This window comes from Catharus ustulatus, chromosome 1 (genome assembly GCF_009819885.2).
Source record: "Catharus ustulatus isolate bCatUst1 chromosome 1, bCatUst1.pri.v2, whole genome shotgun sequence".
Classification (NCBI taxonomy): domain Eukaryota; kingdom Metazoa; phylum Chordata; class Aves; order Passeriformes; family Turdidae; genus Catharus; species Catharus ustulatus.
The window spans coordinates 59,568,936-59,587,342 of record NC_046221.1 but is presented as its reverse complement, the minus strand read 5'-3'; the positions used below and the strand labels follow the sequence as shown (position 1 = coordinate 59,587,342).

At 38.1% G+C, this 18,407-nt stretch overlaps 1 protein-coding gene across 6 annotated transcripts in view; it reads right to left on the bottom strand.

The window, feature by feature from the left end:
- Positions 1-18,407, bottom strand: part of TNS3 (tensin 3) — a 232,374-nt gene that overhangs the window by 54,207 nt on the left and 159,760 nt on the right. For all 6 annotated transcript variants that reach the window (XM_033053244.2, XM_033053252.2, XM_033053260.2 and 3 more), the window contains 4 exons: positions 13,330-14,589; positions 2,407-2,585; positions 1,982-2,099; positions 1,799-1,882 (listed from right to left, as the gene is read on the bottom strand). In XM_033053244.2, the coding sequence (XP_032909135.1) occupies positions 1,799-1,882; positions 1,982-2,099; positions 2,407-2,585; positions 13,330-14,589 (1,641 nt within the window). The remainder of the gene's footprint in view (positions 1-1,798; positions 1,883-1,981; positions 2,100-2,406; positions 2,586-13,329; positions 14,590-18,407) is intronic.

The following is an 18,407-nucleotide window of genomic DNA, read 5'->3' as shown; positions in this document are numbered from 1 at the left end:
AACTATAGTAGAAGTGAAGGGAAAGGAGAAAAATTTAAACCATTCAAAGTATGATTCTTACTTGCCTTTGGCAGTAGAGGTTTCTGTGTTCTGATGGGAAAGTCACCCAATTAACATTTCTGAGAAATACTTGCAAACAGGTATCTTTAACTGCATGTTTTCTAGCTGACCCACCTCATACCCTTTTAACCTTTTAACTAACTAACAACTAACACCTTTAATGTCAAAGTACATTATGCTTACAGCTAAAGCCAAAGCTGCATGGAGATGAGCACTGAACCTGCAGCATTCAATATGCCTTGAGCTTCATTTTGAAAGAAGAATTGGCACTCGAAGAATTGTTTCCTTTTCTAATAATTAGAATAATTATTTTCAGTGTATTAACTGAGCATCTAAAAAGAGCATTTGAGCGATGATAGCATTTAGAGTTAAGCAGGAGAATCAAAATAGAGAAAGAAATACATTGAAAGCCAAGTATTTTTCCAGGGCAAGTCTTAGCTCTTAGCAACATAAACAGAAACCCTTTAACAACGAAGTGTTCAGTAGATCAACCTGTAATTGATCTGATGAAGTTGTCCCCAGGAAGATATCTGCCACTAATTACTTAGAAGTAGGGAGAACCATAAACAGATGTCTTGAACTGGGTAGAAGATTTTTCTATAGCTAATTTTATTCTGTGTTGATGTTACTTGCTTTTGACAACTATAAAGTGAAGCAAATTGAACATAAAGGGTTTTTTTTGAAGTTAGAACTGAAATGCTAACTATTATTGCATCAAAACCCATCATCAAATTTATTGAAAAATCAACTATCAAGGTCCTCCTGGAGAAGACAGTCATAGCCTAAGCAGTAAAACTATATTAGTATACATAAATTTTCATTTCAACATCATGTAATGCATAAAATGAATGCCTGTGATTTTTATTCAGATTTTAAATACATTAGCTGGCTTCCTGCTATGTCCAGCACTTTCTGATGCAGTCCAGAAATATTTTTTTCTTTTAAATCCTAGTGTTGTCAAATAATTTTGCACAAAAAAGTTGACAGGTAAAAGTAGCTTAGGTGCTATTTTTAGTAGCAAAGAGTTAAGGTCTTGAAAATTATCCTTTATTATAAAAAGTCATAGCTAGATCATATTAAATCTTTAAATACATAATCATCTACTACCAACTATTTTCCCATGGCTGCACGTTTACAAACTGTATAATGACAAAACAACCCTCCAGAACATCCATTCCTCTGGTTAAGGATCTTCTTGACTTGAGCATAGCTACTGTAAAGCTCTATTGTCAGCTTCACTTGCCTGAAAAGATGGCAACATAGATATCACCCATCTTTCCTCAGATAGAGACAAAAACAGTTTAAAATCACAAAGAACTCAAGTATCCTGATAGTAGTATTTTGACATCATCATATATCAGCAGAAAGACTGAGGAATATTGAAACCATGCAAACAGATAAAGAGAACAAGAGCAAGATAGCCTTAAACACTGAGCTACATTTCCTCTTATTTCTGTGACACAGCTGCTGAATTGCTCCTACACTGAATTTTCACAATTAATGTGAACATGGGACCCCCTGTTGACAGTTAAAATCTGGAAGGCATTAAATATTTCTTGGATAATTCTTCATTACTCACTTGTTTTTGGTGTGATTAAAGTAGGACTGCTAAAATCTGTTTCTTTGACTTGCACATCTAAATTCGTCATTTATATGTCCTATTTATAAACTACTGTTGTGTTAATTGCCTTCATACATAGATCATTTTCACATTATTTAGGAAAGAGTGGTACCTTACCAGAAGTGGTTCTGTACAACTCAGCTGGGCTGCTGACCTTTTGGCTGGAGGAATTCTGCTGATGGCATAGAGGAGATGTTGTCACTACAAGAGAGGGAAAAGGGCAGTTCCTCTTCAGTAACAGCTAAAATGTCAACAGTGCTATTAAAATAAATAAGTAAATAGAGATAGACATTTTCTTACCATATTTCATTTCTGGTGACAGGGGAAAAGCTGATGTGAACGTGACAGCTTCGTTTCCATTTTTTATTGTGGAGAAGATTCCCCCATCTATTTCATCTTGGTAATGTACAACAGTCATCTAAGACACAAAAAAGCAAAATTACATGTGATAATTCTCATTTAACTCTATGACACAGTGGAGCATTCTTCATCAAATTACAGAAGGTTTCTGTAATCAGATACAGTGTGATCATCTGTTCCAACAGAGAGACCTTGGAACACTGAAAACATGCAAACACAGAACAAACAAGAGCATCCTCAAACACTGAATTGCATTTCTGAGGTAAATGCAGTTATTTATTCTTATTGCCATGATGCAACTGCCCAATTGCTTCATGTTAATTTTGGACACAAAACATAAGACATAGGGCTTCCTTCTTGATTACCTCCTTGGTTTTGCCTCCAGCAACCGGTGATCCTGGAATTACAGCCTGGTGAGTAGCAGGAGACTTCATCCATGCACACCTGTTATACGATGGCTCCCCAGGAACATCATTGTCATACTGCCCAACACTTAACTTTCTGAGCCTTTTCCCTGTTGCATCATCACCTTGCATACCTGTTGCTGAAAACAGGCAAGCTGATTAGGAAACTATTTTTTTTTCAGCTGGAACTGTTTAAACAAACCACTATTATGTCTGTAGTGATTATAATCAAGAATGTTCAAACTGTTTTATAAACCACATAGGTGGGGAAAAGATACCAGTTGTAGTTTCTTTGCTGACATGAGTTGGAAAATATTCGCAGTCCCCTTTGTTCTAGAGGAGTAAGTTTCTCCTGATGCTCATGTTTGAAACGATGACCCCCAGTGCAATCAGAAGAGCAAGCCAGAAGGGGCCGCTACGGGCACTCCACTCTCTTGCCATTTCTGACACACAGTGGCTCCTGGCAGAAAAACCATTGCTGCTGTCCAGGGCTGCCTTTCCCTCCACACCTCCCCCACCACCCTCTTCCCTCCCAAAAACATATTATATTTAGTTAAAACAGACCCTGGCCCTTGTAAACTCAGTTCACCGTACATCTTTTGTGACACATATAGCAATTACACTTTTTCACAAAAATTAGGTATTGGCTCCACACAGAAGCTGTAATCGTTTCGAGGAACAGCACAGAAGAGTAGGTAAACCAGCAGAACAATTTAGGATATTCAAGGATATAAGGCAGTATTTGTTTCCAAAGACATTATTAGGAGGACATCACCAGATGCAGAGCTACGATTAGCAGGATTTTATATATGGTCATCAAATCCCAACAGCAGGCACTTCCAGATTACTCCTGCAACAATTGCTTTTTCTACCCTTAAGTCAACAATAAGGATCTGTAGAACTTACTGAGTAGCCACAAAAACAACCACACGCGCAGCAACTTTTCAATTACTCCTCTGAGAGCTTCTACAGTCTATATATATGCAAAAAGACCTTTGAGGATTAGCTATTTCTCTTAAAGGAGCTGAGTATTTTCACAAGAAGTTACTTTAATTGCTTGGTGTAATTTAAACCTTTACAGTCATTTCCAGCTGTCAGTATGTGTTGTTCAAGCACATCTACACACCCTGATAATGGAGCCATAACACTAGGAGTCCAAAGTGTGTCCTTCATCTAAACCCGCAGGAGGGCTGAATCAGCAACTTGTGGAGAAAAATGATAGCATACACTGTACACACACATCGATTTCCTAATCTGAAGTAGCTGATAGAAGCTAAGGTGTAAAATCTGGCATGCAGCGTAAGAGTCTGTGTTACAGACATTTCACCGTGATTGCACCACACAATTATAGAGCATCAATAGACAAATACATTTCTGTACAGTGGAACAGTTTTTACTCAAACTTGAAACAGAGACAGGGATTTTAGACTAAAATCTATGGTGCTTAAGTGATTCTGCATTGACATGTATGTATCAATTTGAGTATATTGCAGGCAAGTAGTGGATTATCCTAAAAATATTAATAAATCTCTTTTAAACTACAGAATTAGACACTTACAAAAAATCCACCTCTGCTAGCATCAAAGCCAGTGTGATAATAATGACTATTGAAGCAAATAATTAAATAAACAAAACCATGTTAATTTTTGAAAATTCCACCAAAAGGGTTAAATTTCAGGGTCCAGATACAGCCAGTTATTAATTTTATCAAGTAAGTATTTATAAACCTAGCATATTTTGAAAAAGACACAAATGAGACTCTGTTTTTATGTTTGCTGCAACTTTGAAAACTCAAAAACTTTTTAAGCATCCATATTTAACTCTTTTTCCCTTGACCTGAATCTTTATTGTGGTCTCTCATTTATTGAAAGTATATCTTCTGAAGACACTGGAAGCAAACTAGACTCAAGATTTTCAAAGCCGGAAAATGACATGAAATCACAAATATCTTCTAAACCTCTTACATGAGACTAAAAAGTCACAGTGAATTCTACAGAAATTGGAGACATTTAAGACTGTAGACTGAGTTCACACTATTCCAGCATTTACCAACTTTTTGCATTGGATTTCTTTTTTTATTTGTAATTTCCGTAAAGAAAACTGAGTGGCAATCACTGCAGAATCTCAGACCACCTGAGACCAGACACTCCCAGTCCCACCACTTCTCCACAGGAGGCAGTAGGAGCCAGGAACAGCACATGAACATCCCTCCATCTGTAAATCAAGTTGTCCTGGTTTAGGGCAAATCTGGGAGAAAGCTTCCAAAGCGGTCCCTCTAGAAAATAGATTCAAGCATCCCCTCCCCCAAATGGTTTGGGAAAAGATTTTCTTGGAAAAAAGTGGAAAATACCTATTTATTTAACAAGCAAAGTATTCACAAGCATTAAAAAAATAAATAATACTAAACAATAAAACCTCTTGCTGTCCTGAAAAGATGGCAAATTCAGTAAGTCCTTGTCGTGGGTGCAGCTCACTCAGTCTCTTATCAGTCCCTTCTGCAGCAGAAGATGCCATTTCCCAGCCCCGGTGGGACATAGGCGTGGGCTCCTGGTGACCTTCTGGGTTTTCAGTTCAGAGCAGGACTGATCAGTTCCAAGAAAAAGAAAAGCCACAGTCCAGGGAACTTCTCATCCTCAGCTAGCTACAAAAACTAACTAAAAGCAAACGAGAGCTCTCTCCCTCTGTCTGTGCTGCTGAGAGCAGTCCATGAGAAGGAAAGCTGAAAACTCTTTATCTTTATGTTTTTGAATGCAACTGCCTCAGACATTCCACTGCTTCTCCTTCTCCCCTCTTCAGTCTCAGATCTAGTTTTAAAGGCGCAAAACTTATTTCTGGGCTAAGCAGACAAATGGGGATGCAATTCATCATCATAAAGTCACCCCAGGACATTAGGTATAGACAATTTATTTCAGAGTACCTCAGTTAACATGGCTTTGTAGACTACTTTATGATTGAGAATATCTATCTTTTGGACAGGTGAAAACAGACTTTTAAAATTTAATGCAAGTTTAACTTGTCACACTAATGAGTGGATTTCATCATCAATAATATTGATACACTCATGAAGCTTGTAATTTGTATGAAGTTAATGTAGACCTCAGAAAGCTACAGACAGGTCTGTCGGGGAAAATGGACATTTTCCTTAAATAGACTGAAAGTGCTTTACATACCAAATTATGATCAGATGTTGGACAACAGAGGGGAGAAGTTGAGCTGATAAATTTCAGTAAAGCTTAAAGCAAATAAATCTAAGAGATTAAAATTAAGTGAAGGAGTGAGCAAAAAATTACTTCTATTTAGTCCCTTAGTTTCAAAAATATACAGTAATTTCACGATTATAGCCCGCACTTCTAGGTGTCAGAAACTTTTCATTCTTTGTCCATATATAAGCCGCACCAGATTATATGCCGCACTCTCGTTCGCAGTGAGGACCCGCGTGCAACAAAGTAACAAATTACTAACTGAATCACAGGATCGCAGGGTTTACTGGCTCGGCTTGGGGCCGAGCAGGCTTGGTCCACTCAGGGCTGCCAACGGGGCCAGATGGCCCCCCTCGGCGCTGCCGTCCCGCGGTGGCAGCGAGAGCCCGCCCACACCCGCAGCGGTGGCAGGCGGGGATGGAGCCCGCTCGCGCCTGCATCAGCAGGCGGGGACAGAGCCCGCTCTCACCCGTGGTGGCGGCAGGAGGGAGGCACGGAGCCTCCCGCCTCTCCCCCAGGCCACGGGGCTGGGAGGAGGGAGCCCCCGCCTCTTCCCCGCGCTGCTGGCAGGGAGCCCACCTCCACCTGCCATGCAACAGAGTAACCAATTTGTAACAATCGTGAAATCACGGGTTTTACTGGTAGGTGCTTGGCTCAGCACCTCGGCTTGCACTTCCAGGTTTGGAAATTTCAGAACTTTTTTCATACATTGGTCGCTCCTGAGTGTAACCTGCATTTCCAGGTTGGGATCAAAATTTTAGTCAAAATGGTGTGGCTTATAATCATGAAATTACTGTACTTCAAAGCTGCCTAATTTAATGTAAGAGATGCTTTAGAGTTACTAATTTAAAAGGAACCTTTTACAGTGTAATGTGTCAGTTGCCAAGAGCTCCTAGAAGTTACAAAATTAATTTTTGTTTTTATAATTTAGCTTAAAGTTTTGGCAGAGCTTCATAAATGATCCATGAGTGCATATTTATTTCTTTGAAAGCATTTTGTATACTCTCCTTTCTCTCTTTTCCCATGTGAAAAGTAATTTTGTTTTCCCCAACGAACAAATAATAACATTCCAACAGATTGGCATCAGAGCAACATCAGGCGCTTACCTCATCAGATGGTTATCACCATGCAAAAGCTACAGCTAACAGAAGCATGGCCAGTGGTTAAAGGTTAATCATTGTTTGGTTTCTTTAACTGCTTAGCTTTCCTCAACTACTATTGAGAGGTATTTATAACTATTGGAAAGAAAACAACACTAAGCTTAAAATCTTGTCTCCAGTGGCTTGTCAATAATAGTGCTGTATCTCATTTATTAGCAAATTATCCAACTGATGGCAAACGTGATTCCTTGTTATAGCACTGAAATATAAATGTCTGAACTTGCAAAACTGATTTTAACCATTTGAATTTCAGTCATCAATATTTGAGCAACAATTAAAATCATTTTCTCTGGATATAGCTTAAGCAATGTTAACTATATTATTTTACAGGTAGCTTCTCACTTACTTAATTTTATTTATTGCCTAGTAGGATTTTTGGAATCTGCAATTCGTCTCAATTCTAACTGTTTCACAAGAGAAAACAGGTAACATCTATACATTCAAGGAAATCTGACAAACTTTCAGGTGGTTTAAGAAAATGACATACTGTTTGAAGAAACAAAAGAAAAACTTACCAGGATGTATGCTTAATCAACCAATCAGTACAACTTAACAAATTGTGCAGATAGACAAACTGGAATTCATCACTGTGTACAAGCATGTTACACACAGAGGAAAAGACAAAGCGCTTACGCTTTAAGTGAGCTTCTTTACATAGCTCCAAGTGGTGTGGAAAGTTAGTATGACATAAGAAGCTCTACCAGTTCTACCCACAGAGCAATAAAATGCAGGACTCTATTGCCAAAGGAACAGTGAAAATTTCCACAAAGCTGTTTTTCCAGTGTCCCTTTCACAAACCTCAGCAGAAGTCATGAAGGCTGAAATAACACTGGGGAGAACTGTGTGAGCACTGCAAAAATTCCAGATGTCAGTGCCTACACAGCAGTTTAAAAAGACCTATCAATTACTATGAAACAAGGGGATTCAATCCAATATGACACTTGAAAGTCCATAAGTTAACTTCTAACACAGGAGCCTTCAGGGACTATCCCACATACTAAAAATGTTACCAACAACACTATCTAAACCCAAAGTGATCTGCTCTGCCACCATTTACCTTCTAAAAAGTCTAAGATTTTTAAAGAAGGCTTATGATCAATGATCAAGTTTTCAAGACAGTTTTATGCTTAAACCATAGCAAATCTTCTTTAAGAATTTAGAATCAGCTTTACAATCACTATTACATACTGGAAGAAAAAGTATCTTCAAAGACAGCAAGACAAAATTTGAGTTGGACATTGCTGGGGTGGGAAAAGGATAATCAAATATATACCCTGTTCAAAAACAAAATCACAGAATGTTCTGAGTTGAAAGAGACCCAGCAGGATCACTGAGTCCAAATCTTAAGTGAAGTATGAGGATTGAACCCATGACTTTGGTGGATTTGTGATGCAAGTACTAAACAAGGATCTCGGTATGTTCAAACTTTCAGATTCCCAGATCTAGAGGAACACTGTCTCAAAGGTATCAATTAGAACAAAAGCCAACAATGATGTGCCTTAACCTTTATAAAATGTAACACAAAGTGTGGTTGAAGTCAGAAAATCCCTTTATTCTTAAAAAAAATACCCAATAACTAGTAATTATTAACAAAAAAACCCTATTTTTTTTACCCCAATTTTTAACAGCTAGTAGCATAGGAGTGCAAACTCTTTATAACCAATTAGTCCAACAAGCAAATGAAAAGGTCTAAACTGTACCCCAAATTCAAGTAGACTATCAAGCATAGGACATAACAGATTTGCAGGTCTGTCACTTTAGTTTCATAGCCCATTTACATTATGCTAAGAATGGGGAGCAAGCCTGGTGCAAAATCCAAACTGTTATCTCCAAACCCTTAGAGAAAGTTCATAATGATGGTACACTCAGGTTCACATGCTGAAAATTACAAGATTGATAAAAATTTGTGGAGTAACTACATGACAAATTAAAAATTATTGTGCTGCTAAAAGTAACTAAAATACAATTTTCAATTGTGGCTAAAAATGTATTTAATATAGTTTAAAAATTGAATCTAGTGCGTTATAACTTAAAACTTAAATTTCTACCTTTAATTTACCTAAAAATTCAAATTTACTGTTAACCACTGTAAAATTAACCAAAATTTTCCTGTGCAATGGAAACTACAAGTTTCGTAGTGTATTGTACACACAAATAAAGCAGGTAAGAAGTTGGACAAGCTTTGTTTCACTCTCACTTCACAACTTATTTCAGAGGGACTGTGCTTACCCATAGAATAACAGAGTAAACAGGAACATCAGTAACAGTTCAATGCTTTTAAAAAATATTATTTAATAAGGTATGCAAAAATAATTTCTTCCCTTCTCCTTTGTCTGCAGAGACACTATAGCATGATTTATGATACTGTATCTTGGGCCATCTCCAAAGGTTTATTTTTGACAGAGGAAGGATCTGTGAAGGTATTCCAGACATGTAATCAGATGCTAAGCCATCTTGCTTTTATTCATTTTGCATTATTTTTTTGAGAGAGGAAGGTTTTGTTTAATGCTCAATTCTGCGTTGAGCTGATAAACTCCAAGCGAAATATAAGGTTGTATGAATTGTTTATCTGTGTTGTTCCTACAGTAGGTAACAAAGGGAAGTTTAGAGGTGGCAATTTCAAATACCTTAATTCATGCATGAAGAATTAGAATTACGTGAGAGCAACAATTTAATTTCAACCTTATGGAAAGTAAGTCCCTCTCTTCCTCATGCTGGCAATTTGGATAGAAATGCATCTCTCGGTCACAGTAATTGAAACAGGCTGCACTAAATACCGAATGCATGCATTTCTGTGTTCTGCCTTCGCTTGAACAAATAATTCCTCACCTGTATCTAGTATTTTTCTGTAGATGCAAAATGTAACATTTCAACAGTGAAAAAGTGGAGTACACATATGAGACATGAGTGACAATGCTAGGTTATAATGAAAATGGGTAAAAACCTTTCTGTTCTCTACATTTATTAATAGATTCTTGCTTTTAGAATTTTGTAGGTAGAAGCAAAACATTGATTTAGCTTTCTTCTTCTACTGAATAAGCATAAGCCTTGTGGTAGAAGATGCCTGATTTGAGAAAATAAGTCTTACAAATATCTTTAGCAGTAGACTGAGGTCATGTGTTATTAGGCATAAAGGAACGTACAGAGAGTGAAGTAAATGGGCAGCATAAGGCTGCAGAGAAAAGCTTATATACACATCAAAATTTCTTCAACAAACTTCCTGTATTTTTAAGCACTATTGCAGCACTGTGTTATTAGTAAACAGCAGCTTCATTCACTACCAGAAACTCATATCTGCCTAACTCAGCTCATGTAAATGATAAAAATTTGAAAAATCTTAGTAAGCACTGCAGTGATTCACCTCTGATGACACTGAAGGAGAGGTCATCACCCATTGTTCTGCATAGTTCATAAAGATACATTGTAGTAAAAAAAGAAACTCAATGATCCAAAAATGCTAAGCAGTTAATGCAAAACATCATTTCAGACAGAACCCAGAACTCTGCTGCATGGGCAGTCAGTAGTTTGTGCCAGCTTGACCTATGCTAAAGATACATATATATAAAAATATCTAGGAAGAGGCATGAAAGGAGAGGTGGTTGCTTATCTTTTAATCAGCGCAGCATCATATGGGCAAACAGAAGCAAGAACGCACCATAATGTACATCCCAGCTAATACAAACACATTTCATTCTTATGCACATTCTTCCAGCTTTGCAGGGCATTGGATACATGCACACACCTTTTAGGGCATATATTTTCTGCACACTCATGCAGGAAACCAGGTAATTCCACCATCTTCCTGTAACACAACCCTCAAGTTAGATGTACACACACCATGCATTACATTGATCCCATTCACCTCCAGTACTGGTCACTCCTCATGATGGAGAGATTCACACAGAATGTCTCATTCGTCCTATCAACCTCACTCAGACCATTCAATCCTGATCTGCCAACTCTCTTTACCACATTCATTCTATTAATATATTTGTTAGGTCAAGGACTGTTTAAGTCACAGAGTATAGAGTTCCCTCTAAAATCTGATCAGCTATTGTGAGCAACTGTTGTTTTCCTTACCCATTATTAATGGCTATTTCTTCAACTCCATAGCAGCCAGCTTTTCTTTCTGCTATCAGCTACAGCTCCTGTGCTGCACTAATTTCAACAGCTAATTAAGTGCCTTGGATGTTCCCCTGCTTATCCTAATTCTATTAAATTTTACAAGTTTACACCAAGGTAAGATAAACCACATTCAACACATTCTGGAGTATGGCCACTCCTCCCAGCTTTATGCATCAGCAAACTTACCACGGAGGCACTCTACCCCTTCATCCAAGCGATTATTAAGTTAAACAAGACTGGACTTAGACCCCTGAACTACAGGCATCTGTAGACTATGCCACTGACCACAAGCCTCTGTGACCTAACATGCAGCCAGTTCTCAATCCAGTGATTCTGACAGGGGTGTATATAGAAAAAAAAAAAAAACATTCCAGAGTTCCTCATTCTTAATATTCATTCAGGTAAATTGCTTTTTCCCCATGCTGGTTTGTGCGCACCATGCACGAATAAATGTATGATTCTGTGTATTTCAGTGGGGAAGGTCTACATATGTAAATAAATAAATTCTACAACACAGAAAATCAGTACATGCTGGTGACCTCCTAGTCTCAAACAGAGGCGGCAGCATGCCACATATATGTGTTGTTTTACCTCTGGAATCCTGAGTAGCTTTAAAATCAAGTTCTTTCTAGTATAAATTGGATGTTACTTGCAGAAGTCAGGAGTGGAACATTTTAGCACTTGACATAAAGACAAACTTAAAATATTATTTTTCTAAAGCTATATGAATTATTTTTAAAATTTTGTTTAATTAGGGCTAGTCTTATGTTCCTGATTTACTGAAGTCTTTCTTCTTCTACTGCGCCCTGATATCTCCCCTCAAATACCCAGGATTTTAAATGTTGTCTATATATTTATATTTGATTCCCTTAAATATGGAAATTCCATAATTTAATCCTTTAAAACAAATCCTCTTCCAGATCATTCCCCCAGTACAATTATTTTCACTTGTCTTTATTTACCTGATGGTAAAAATGGAAGGGAAATTACAGTGACTCCTACTTCCTTTGAGATGACCAGCATCTGTGAGAAAATTTCAAGTATCTCTTTTAAGCTTCATATATTCAAACACAGAACTGTAAAAGGAGGCTTATTCTAAATTGTCTCTTTATCCCCTTCACTAGATTTACTGTATATAAAGAGAAGAGTTCTCTCCTGCTGGAAAAATCTCAATTTCTCCATCAGCTAATAATTTAGTAAGATTCAAGAGAATTTCAAACTAATGCCACAAAATACATAGTGTATTAAAAATAAGCAGTGAGGCATCTCATATTTATTAGTCATGCATTTTTGGACTTCTTCAGTCTTCAGTTACCCTCCTAAACACAGAAGTGTGATTTCACCTTTCTTGCAAGAATCACCATTGCTCACATAGGCCTGCCCATGAACAGACACCACACACTAGTTAGGCACATTCATCACTGAACAATATAGCATATACTAATGGGCTTGAGCTGAAGCTACTCATTTGTGTCAAGTGAGGCCATGGGCTTATCTTCTGTCATGTTGGCTAATACACAGTCAAATCCTGGGGATACAAGCAAGTCTTTTATTGCACCATGACTGGAGACAAGAAGTGGAGGAAGAGGAAGATGGAAGGGGAGAAAGGGAAGCAAGGGCATGTGCTTTGCCAGAGAAATTAGACCACACAAAATTTTCAAATGTGACAGTAGGACAGGCGAGAGCTTATTTGTCACAAATTTTAGGTAGACCATAAATAATAGGTTTAGTGGACTTAGCCAGAGGCAGATTACTTATCCTTTTGCAAAGCTGCTAGTAGCTTTACTAGGCAACATAGTCAGCAAGTATTGCATATTTAATTCCACCAGCTGCAATCATTTCAGAGTCAGAGATAACAAACAAGCACTGTGACTTGTACATTTTTAAACAGAAAACTTTCCAAAAGAGCATGTCTTAAAGTCCTTTACTGGTAAGCATTACATTATTTGTGAAAACATTGCACAGAAATTTAATGCCAGCATCATTATGCTATATTTGAAGATAAAGTTGTTGTATCTTTTTAACCTAATTTAAATGGAAATAGCAATAATGAAAAATGTACACCACTGATGCCTTCTAAAAATGTTTCAATGTACAAATTCTGCTCCTTCACAGCTTAAATTCACACCAGCAAAAAAATCCAAACAGATCATCTGTAACAGGTAAGAACTTGCTGAACAGTACTTTTTTCAAGCAAAAAGGCAAGTACCTGCAAAACTCACTTATCTTACACCAATCTGATTCCTTATCTTGGATGATTACATAAAAACAGCATCAGAAGTAACCCCTTGATAATCATCGTCAAAGTTTTAAGGAATGACCTGAGGGTCTTGCGGTACCATACAATGAACACACAGGTGCTAGAAAGAGCATTATTTTCAGAAAGTATTACAGCTTACCATGGCCGGAGGGATTCCTGTTTGTGACCTCTAATTTGTCATGGAAGCCAGAACTACTCTTAAGCTCTTCCATGTGTGCATCAAGACTGCTGAAGCCATTTACTTGATTTCTGTCACTGGTGAGAGTGTTAATGCGGGTTGGGATAGGTTGAAAAGTAGGGTCTAACTCCAGGATCAGCCTGTTCAATTGTTCAATGGACTGATCAATATCCAAAGTTGGAGAAGCTGCTAAGTCACCAGCATTTTGTCCTAGATCTAGGCCATTTGTGTTCCTTTGAGGCATTGGCCTTGACTTAAAACTGTCAGCACTTGCGTGTTCTTCAGCTTCTGCAGCACCCTGCATGCTTCCTAGCCCTCTCTGCACAGCATCTCTGCTGCTAGAGCCACGTGTTGGAGCATCTGGGATTTGGGACTGGCTCTGGACACTGCCCAAATTCTCCACAGTGCTATGAATACCAACTCTAATTTCATTCTCTGGGACAAAACCATATTGGTGAGCAGTGACCATCTGCTGCTGGCGTACCCAGGTCTGAGTAGAGTAGTTACTTGGGCCATAGGCTTGTGGATGAGGTGAGACAGAAGGATTCTGTTGCAATTGTTCAGTTGACTTTGGCTCAGTGCTTCCAAATGATCTCTCACAGAAGGAATCCACACCAATTCCCAGGTCTGCGGCAAAAGCATTGTGATGCTCTTCCCCAGCATTACTTCCAAAGCCATCTGAAAGAAGTGAGTTCTGACTGCTCTTGTGGCAACTGAAGTTCCCTAGGTGGGTGGAGTGCTGTCCTTCTGAGGAAGACAAAGTCCCAATGCTGTCCACACTGTGAAGGTCATGATTAGGCATTTCATCATCCAGAATATCAGTCTCCCTGTCCTTCATTTTGGTGACTTCATTTAGGTGAACTTGAGCTGGCACTATGTGGTGAGTAGCACTGTACTTGCTTTGAGCATCAGACATATTCTTGGTGGTGCTGACAGAATCCTCTAGACCAAAGCCACTAAGTAGCTGGTCCAGCTCTGCCTTCTCTTGTGGGCTCAGACCCCGTTTACCTCCTGGGACACGGCGTTCCTCAGTCTTGTCTGTTCTGATGGAAGCTGTGGAGTGTCCTGAATCACTACTGACAGACAGGGTATGATGACTGTGATCAGGACTGCCTGTAACATGAACACCCTGAGCATCACCAGGGATGTTGCTGTCTGAAGAGCTCTTCTTTCTCACTTTTGCATACAGACTGCCATCAATGGGACCTTGGGTATGCAGCACTGTGGAGATAAAAGTAAAAAGGAAAGGGAGAGATAAGGACAAAGCATCACATAAGGGCTTTGACAGATGTCGTGCCACAAGTATTGTTAACGCTAATGGTACTGTTTCTGCAAAACTAAATCAACTCTATAACTGGAACAAATACCAATGACATTATCTTCTTTAATTTTACAACATTTTTCATGATGGAAATACAATATGCCTTTTTTAGCTCAAGATCAAATAAAATCCTCTCCTTTTATGCCATTTTGAATGCATGTTTATGGCTCCACAAACTCTTTTTACTAATTTAAAGAATCCCACTATTACAGCACTAGAAATTTGAGAGGTAGCCACTGTGCATTCCATTCAGAGCAAGAATGGCCTTTAAAATATATATTATGTAATTATTATACTTTAATAATACAATATAATGGTTTAATATAGAAATGTTATAGACCATTTTTACTTGATGGTCTGACTATATTACAAAGAACTTTTCTCCTTTCTTTGGCGGTGCAAGGAAATGACAAGCTTTTAATCAGAGCTGCAGTTCTTGGAATATACATAAAGCCTCTTCACAAAGGAAGGCACAAGTAAATGTTAAGAGTATGACTTTTCTACATAAATAGAGCATCTGGTATGCATGCCATGTTTTTGTTTCAAAAAAGAACTAATGAACTTAGGTGGAAGCCTCCACAGAAGTTAACTATATTTGTCTTACTCCCATCTAACACATCTCACCTATCACACAGGTGAGACCAACATGAGGTCAAAGTATGGCTACTGAATTTTTATCCAGTGCTGAAAATGAGCAAAATTCTATTTCTCAAGAAAAGTTTTAGAAATAACTGTCTAGTGTCTGTAAAGCCAAGGCAGTAAAGTAAGTAGTACCACTTTCAAAGGACTTAATGTTCATTTACCAGAACATTTGTATTAAGCAGATACTTCTGAAAAACCCTTCCTACCCATAGTCTGAGAATGGTTTGAGATTAAGAAAATTAAACCATTATAATTTAGGAACGGCAGAGTTTTCTCAAAGGCAACTATCAGGTACAGTTGTAGTTCCAGAATCAACTAGACAATTTGCTCTAATAGATAGCTGCCTTTTTAGGAACCAAAAAATACCACTCTGCATTATAAACTCATAAGAAAGAATGAAACTCAGAGCTAAACAAAAATCCAGCTGTTCCAGAGGAGTCTGGATATTCAAACTTGCAGCTTCTAATTATGAAAATAAGATGGCTATTGCACATAACAAAATTACTTTCTAATTTGCATAGTTGAAGGAAAGCATTCTTGGATTAATTTAGAGTTCTTAATATTAACTATCATCACAGAATATATAATAGAATGGTTTTGGCTGCAAGGGGCCTTAAACATCACCTAGCTCCAACCCCCTGCCATGGGCAGGGACACCTTTCACTAGCCCAGGTTGCTCCAAGCTCCATCCAACCTGTTCTTGAGTACTTCCAGGGATGAGGCATCCACAACTTTTCTGTGCTGCCCGTTCCAATGTCTCTCCACCCTCTATTTACTCTTTATATCTTATCTAAATCTCTCCTCTTAGTTTAAAGCCTGTCCTGTCACTACATGCTCTTGTAAATAATCTCTCCATTTTTCTTGTGGGCTTCCTTCAGGTACTGGAAGGCTCCAATTAGATGACCCCTTTTTCCTTTCTCATTTCCACACTAAACAAACCCAATTTTTTCAGCCTTTTCTCACAGGAGATAAGGAAAACCATCCATCCCTTCCAACCAACCTGGTAGCTTCCTCTGGGTCTTGCTCTCTGTGCTGGGGACCCCATAGCACCTTGCACTTGGTCTTATTAAGCTACAAACTATATATATAAGCTATGAATATATACAACCATTAATATATCAAAGCTTTATACATATATGATTTGTTTGTTTATAAAACTAGGACAAATTAACTATTCAAATACTACAAACCTACAAAATACAAGGGTTTGTAGTTGTTCTTCTATTATAGAACATCTTTATTTCATAGTCTGCCTTTTCCTTAAACATATTTTCTTAAACAATTTTAGAATACCTCTGCACTAAGACTTCTGGACTTCACTTTACCATAATCTTTATCCATGCATTTCCCAAAAAAGGTGATAACCAACTTAATTGTAAAAGCAAAGCTATGCGTATAGGAAGGGAACAGTTTTGACAAAAGAAAATGAGAAAATAGAACAGCAGCGCAAAATTTCACTCTTTACACCTTGCTAAGCAATGGTACCCCAGAGGCCTTATAAATTCAATACTTCACCTCCACACACAACTCAATCCCTGCTACCATTTTTTTCCAAGGAAACAACACTTCAAAATGCAGGAGTAATACAGCTGTCAAAAACCAAGATCACAACAGACCTAAGTAATGCTGGAATTTATTTAACTAAACCAAAGGGGCCCACTTTCTTTCAACCAAATCACTCTTCCCAGGAGCTGTTCTAACTCCCTGAACTGCCCAAGCTGAAGCCCAACAACATTCCCATGCTGAATCTGAACTACACACACACACACACACACACGCACATCAGTATCAGGGACTCTCTTGTAACTGAAAATCTCAGAGCAAAGGTTTTTTGTGTATTTTCACTTCTCTACCTGATACACAAAGAGCAACTCATTTAAAAATTAGGACATGAAATACTAACACATACCAAATTTCGTGACATACTTCCAAGTCTGTGTTTTCTGGCACTTCTCTCCTTAAAATCCAAATACCCAAAGGCAGGCTTGCGAGTAAAAAATATTTCAGTCTCTAAGCCTTTTGACTTGTCCCAACACTACCTGCTGTCCATTCATCACTTGGGAAAACACACGTAAATGAAAGTGAGCTAGGGAAACTCATACAACACAAATTCAGCAAGAGCTGTTCTGATCCAGTCCACCTGAACAGAAAGAAGATTATTGCAAATACACAAACAATTTCAAACTGTACCCTTGTTCATGTTGCTGCAGGAAACATTTCAGAAGATCTAGATTATCTTTTATCAACCTCATAAATAAATATTTTTACCTTTAGGCAAACCTGGACAAGTCCTGAGCTGCATTCTTTTGAAGTTAAATCTTTTTATGTGTGTTTGTCTTTTCCTTTCTCCCTCTCTAACAAAGACAGGCCTTCATTCCTTACAAACTCTTCCTGTGTAACTCCTACAAAATCCATAGAGAAATACATGTGGTTTGTATTTACAGCTCTTGAACCACAACAAAGCTACTTACCTCTTTACTAGGCATGACCAGGAATTTTCTGCAATAGTCAATCACTGTCTTATTTACATCAACTAATATTCTCTAAGCAAAACTCTGCACATAGGAAAACTAAAGTTAGGGCAAACCCCAGAGCTTAAGAAGGTCAGAAATGTCTCTATCCTGCTGTTTGAGCTGCAGCAACTGTTTCTGCTCCTGGAGGTAAGTAGTCTTGCTAAAGGATCATGAGACTTGTATCAGCCAGAAAAAACAAATGAAAATGTAAACACAAGGGAGGAGCTGGAGGAGGCAATCATGTTCAATGAAATCTGAACTACTGTAGCCAAGGAGGAGGGGAAATGTGTTGGCTGGAAAGGTAGTTCCCTTACAGTGGTTCTTTTCACAGTCTGTTTCAATATCCAAAGTGAGTGAACTTCAGTTTCTAGATCACTGACACCATTCTTCCCAAAATAAACAGCTGCTAGAAAAAGTTGTTCTCCTGCACTGACCAATCAGGCTAGACACTCGTCCACATCTTCAAGAATTTTTGTATTACCAAAATTCTCAGGCAGGAAAATCTTTCTGGAAACTCTGTAGCAGTAACACTTACTTTTATCTAGCAGCTGCTGCTCTCAAGC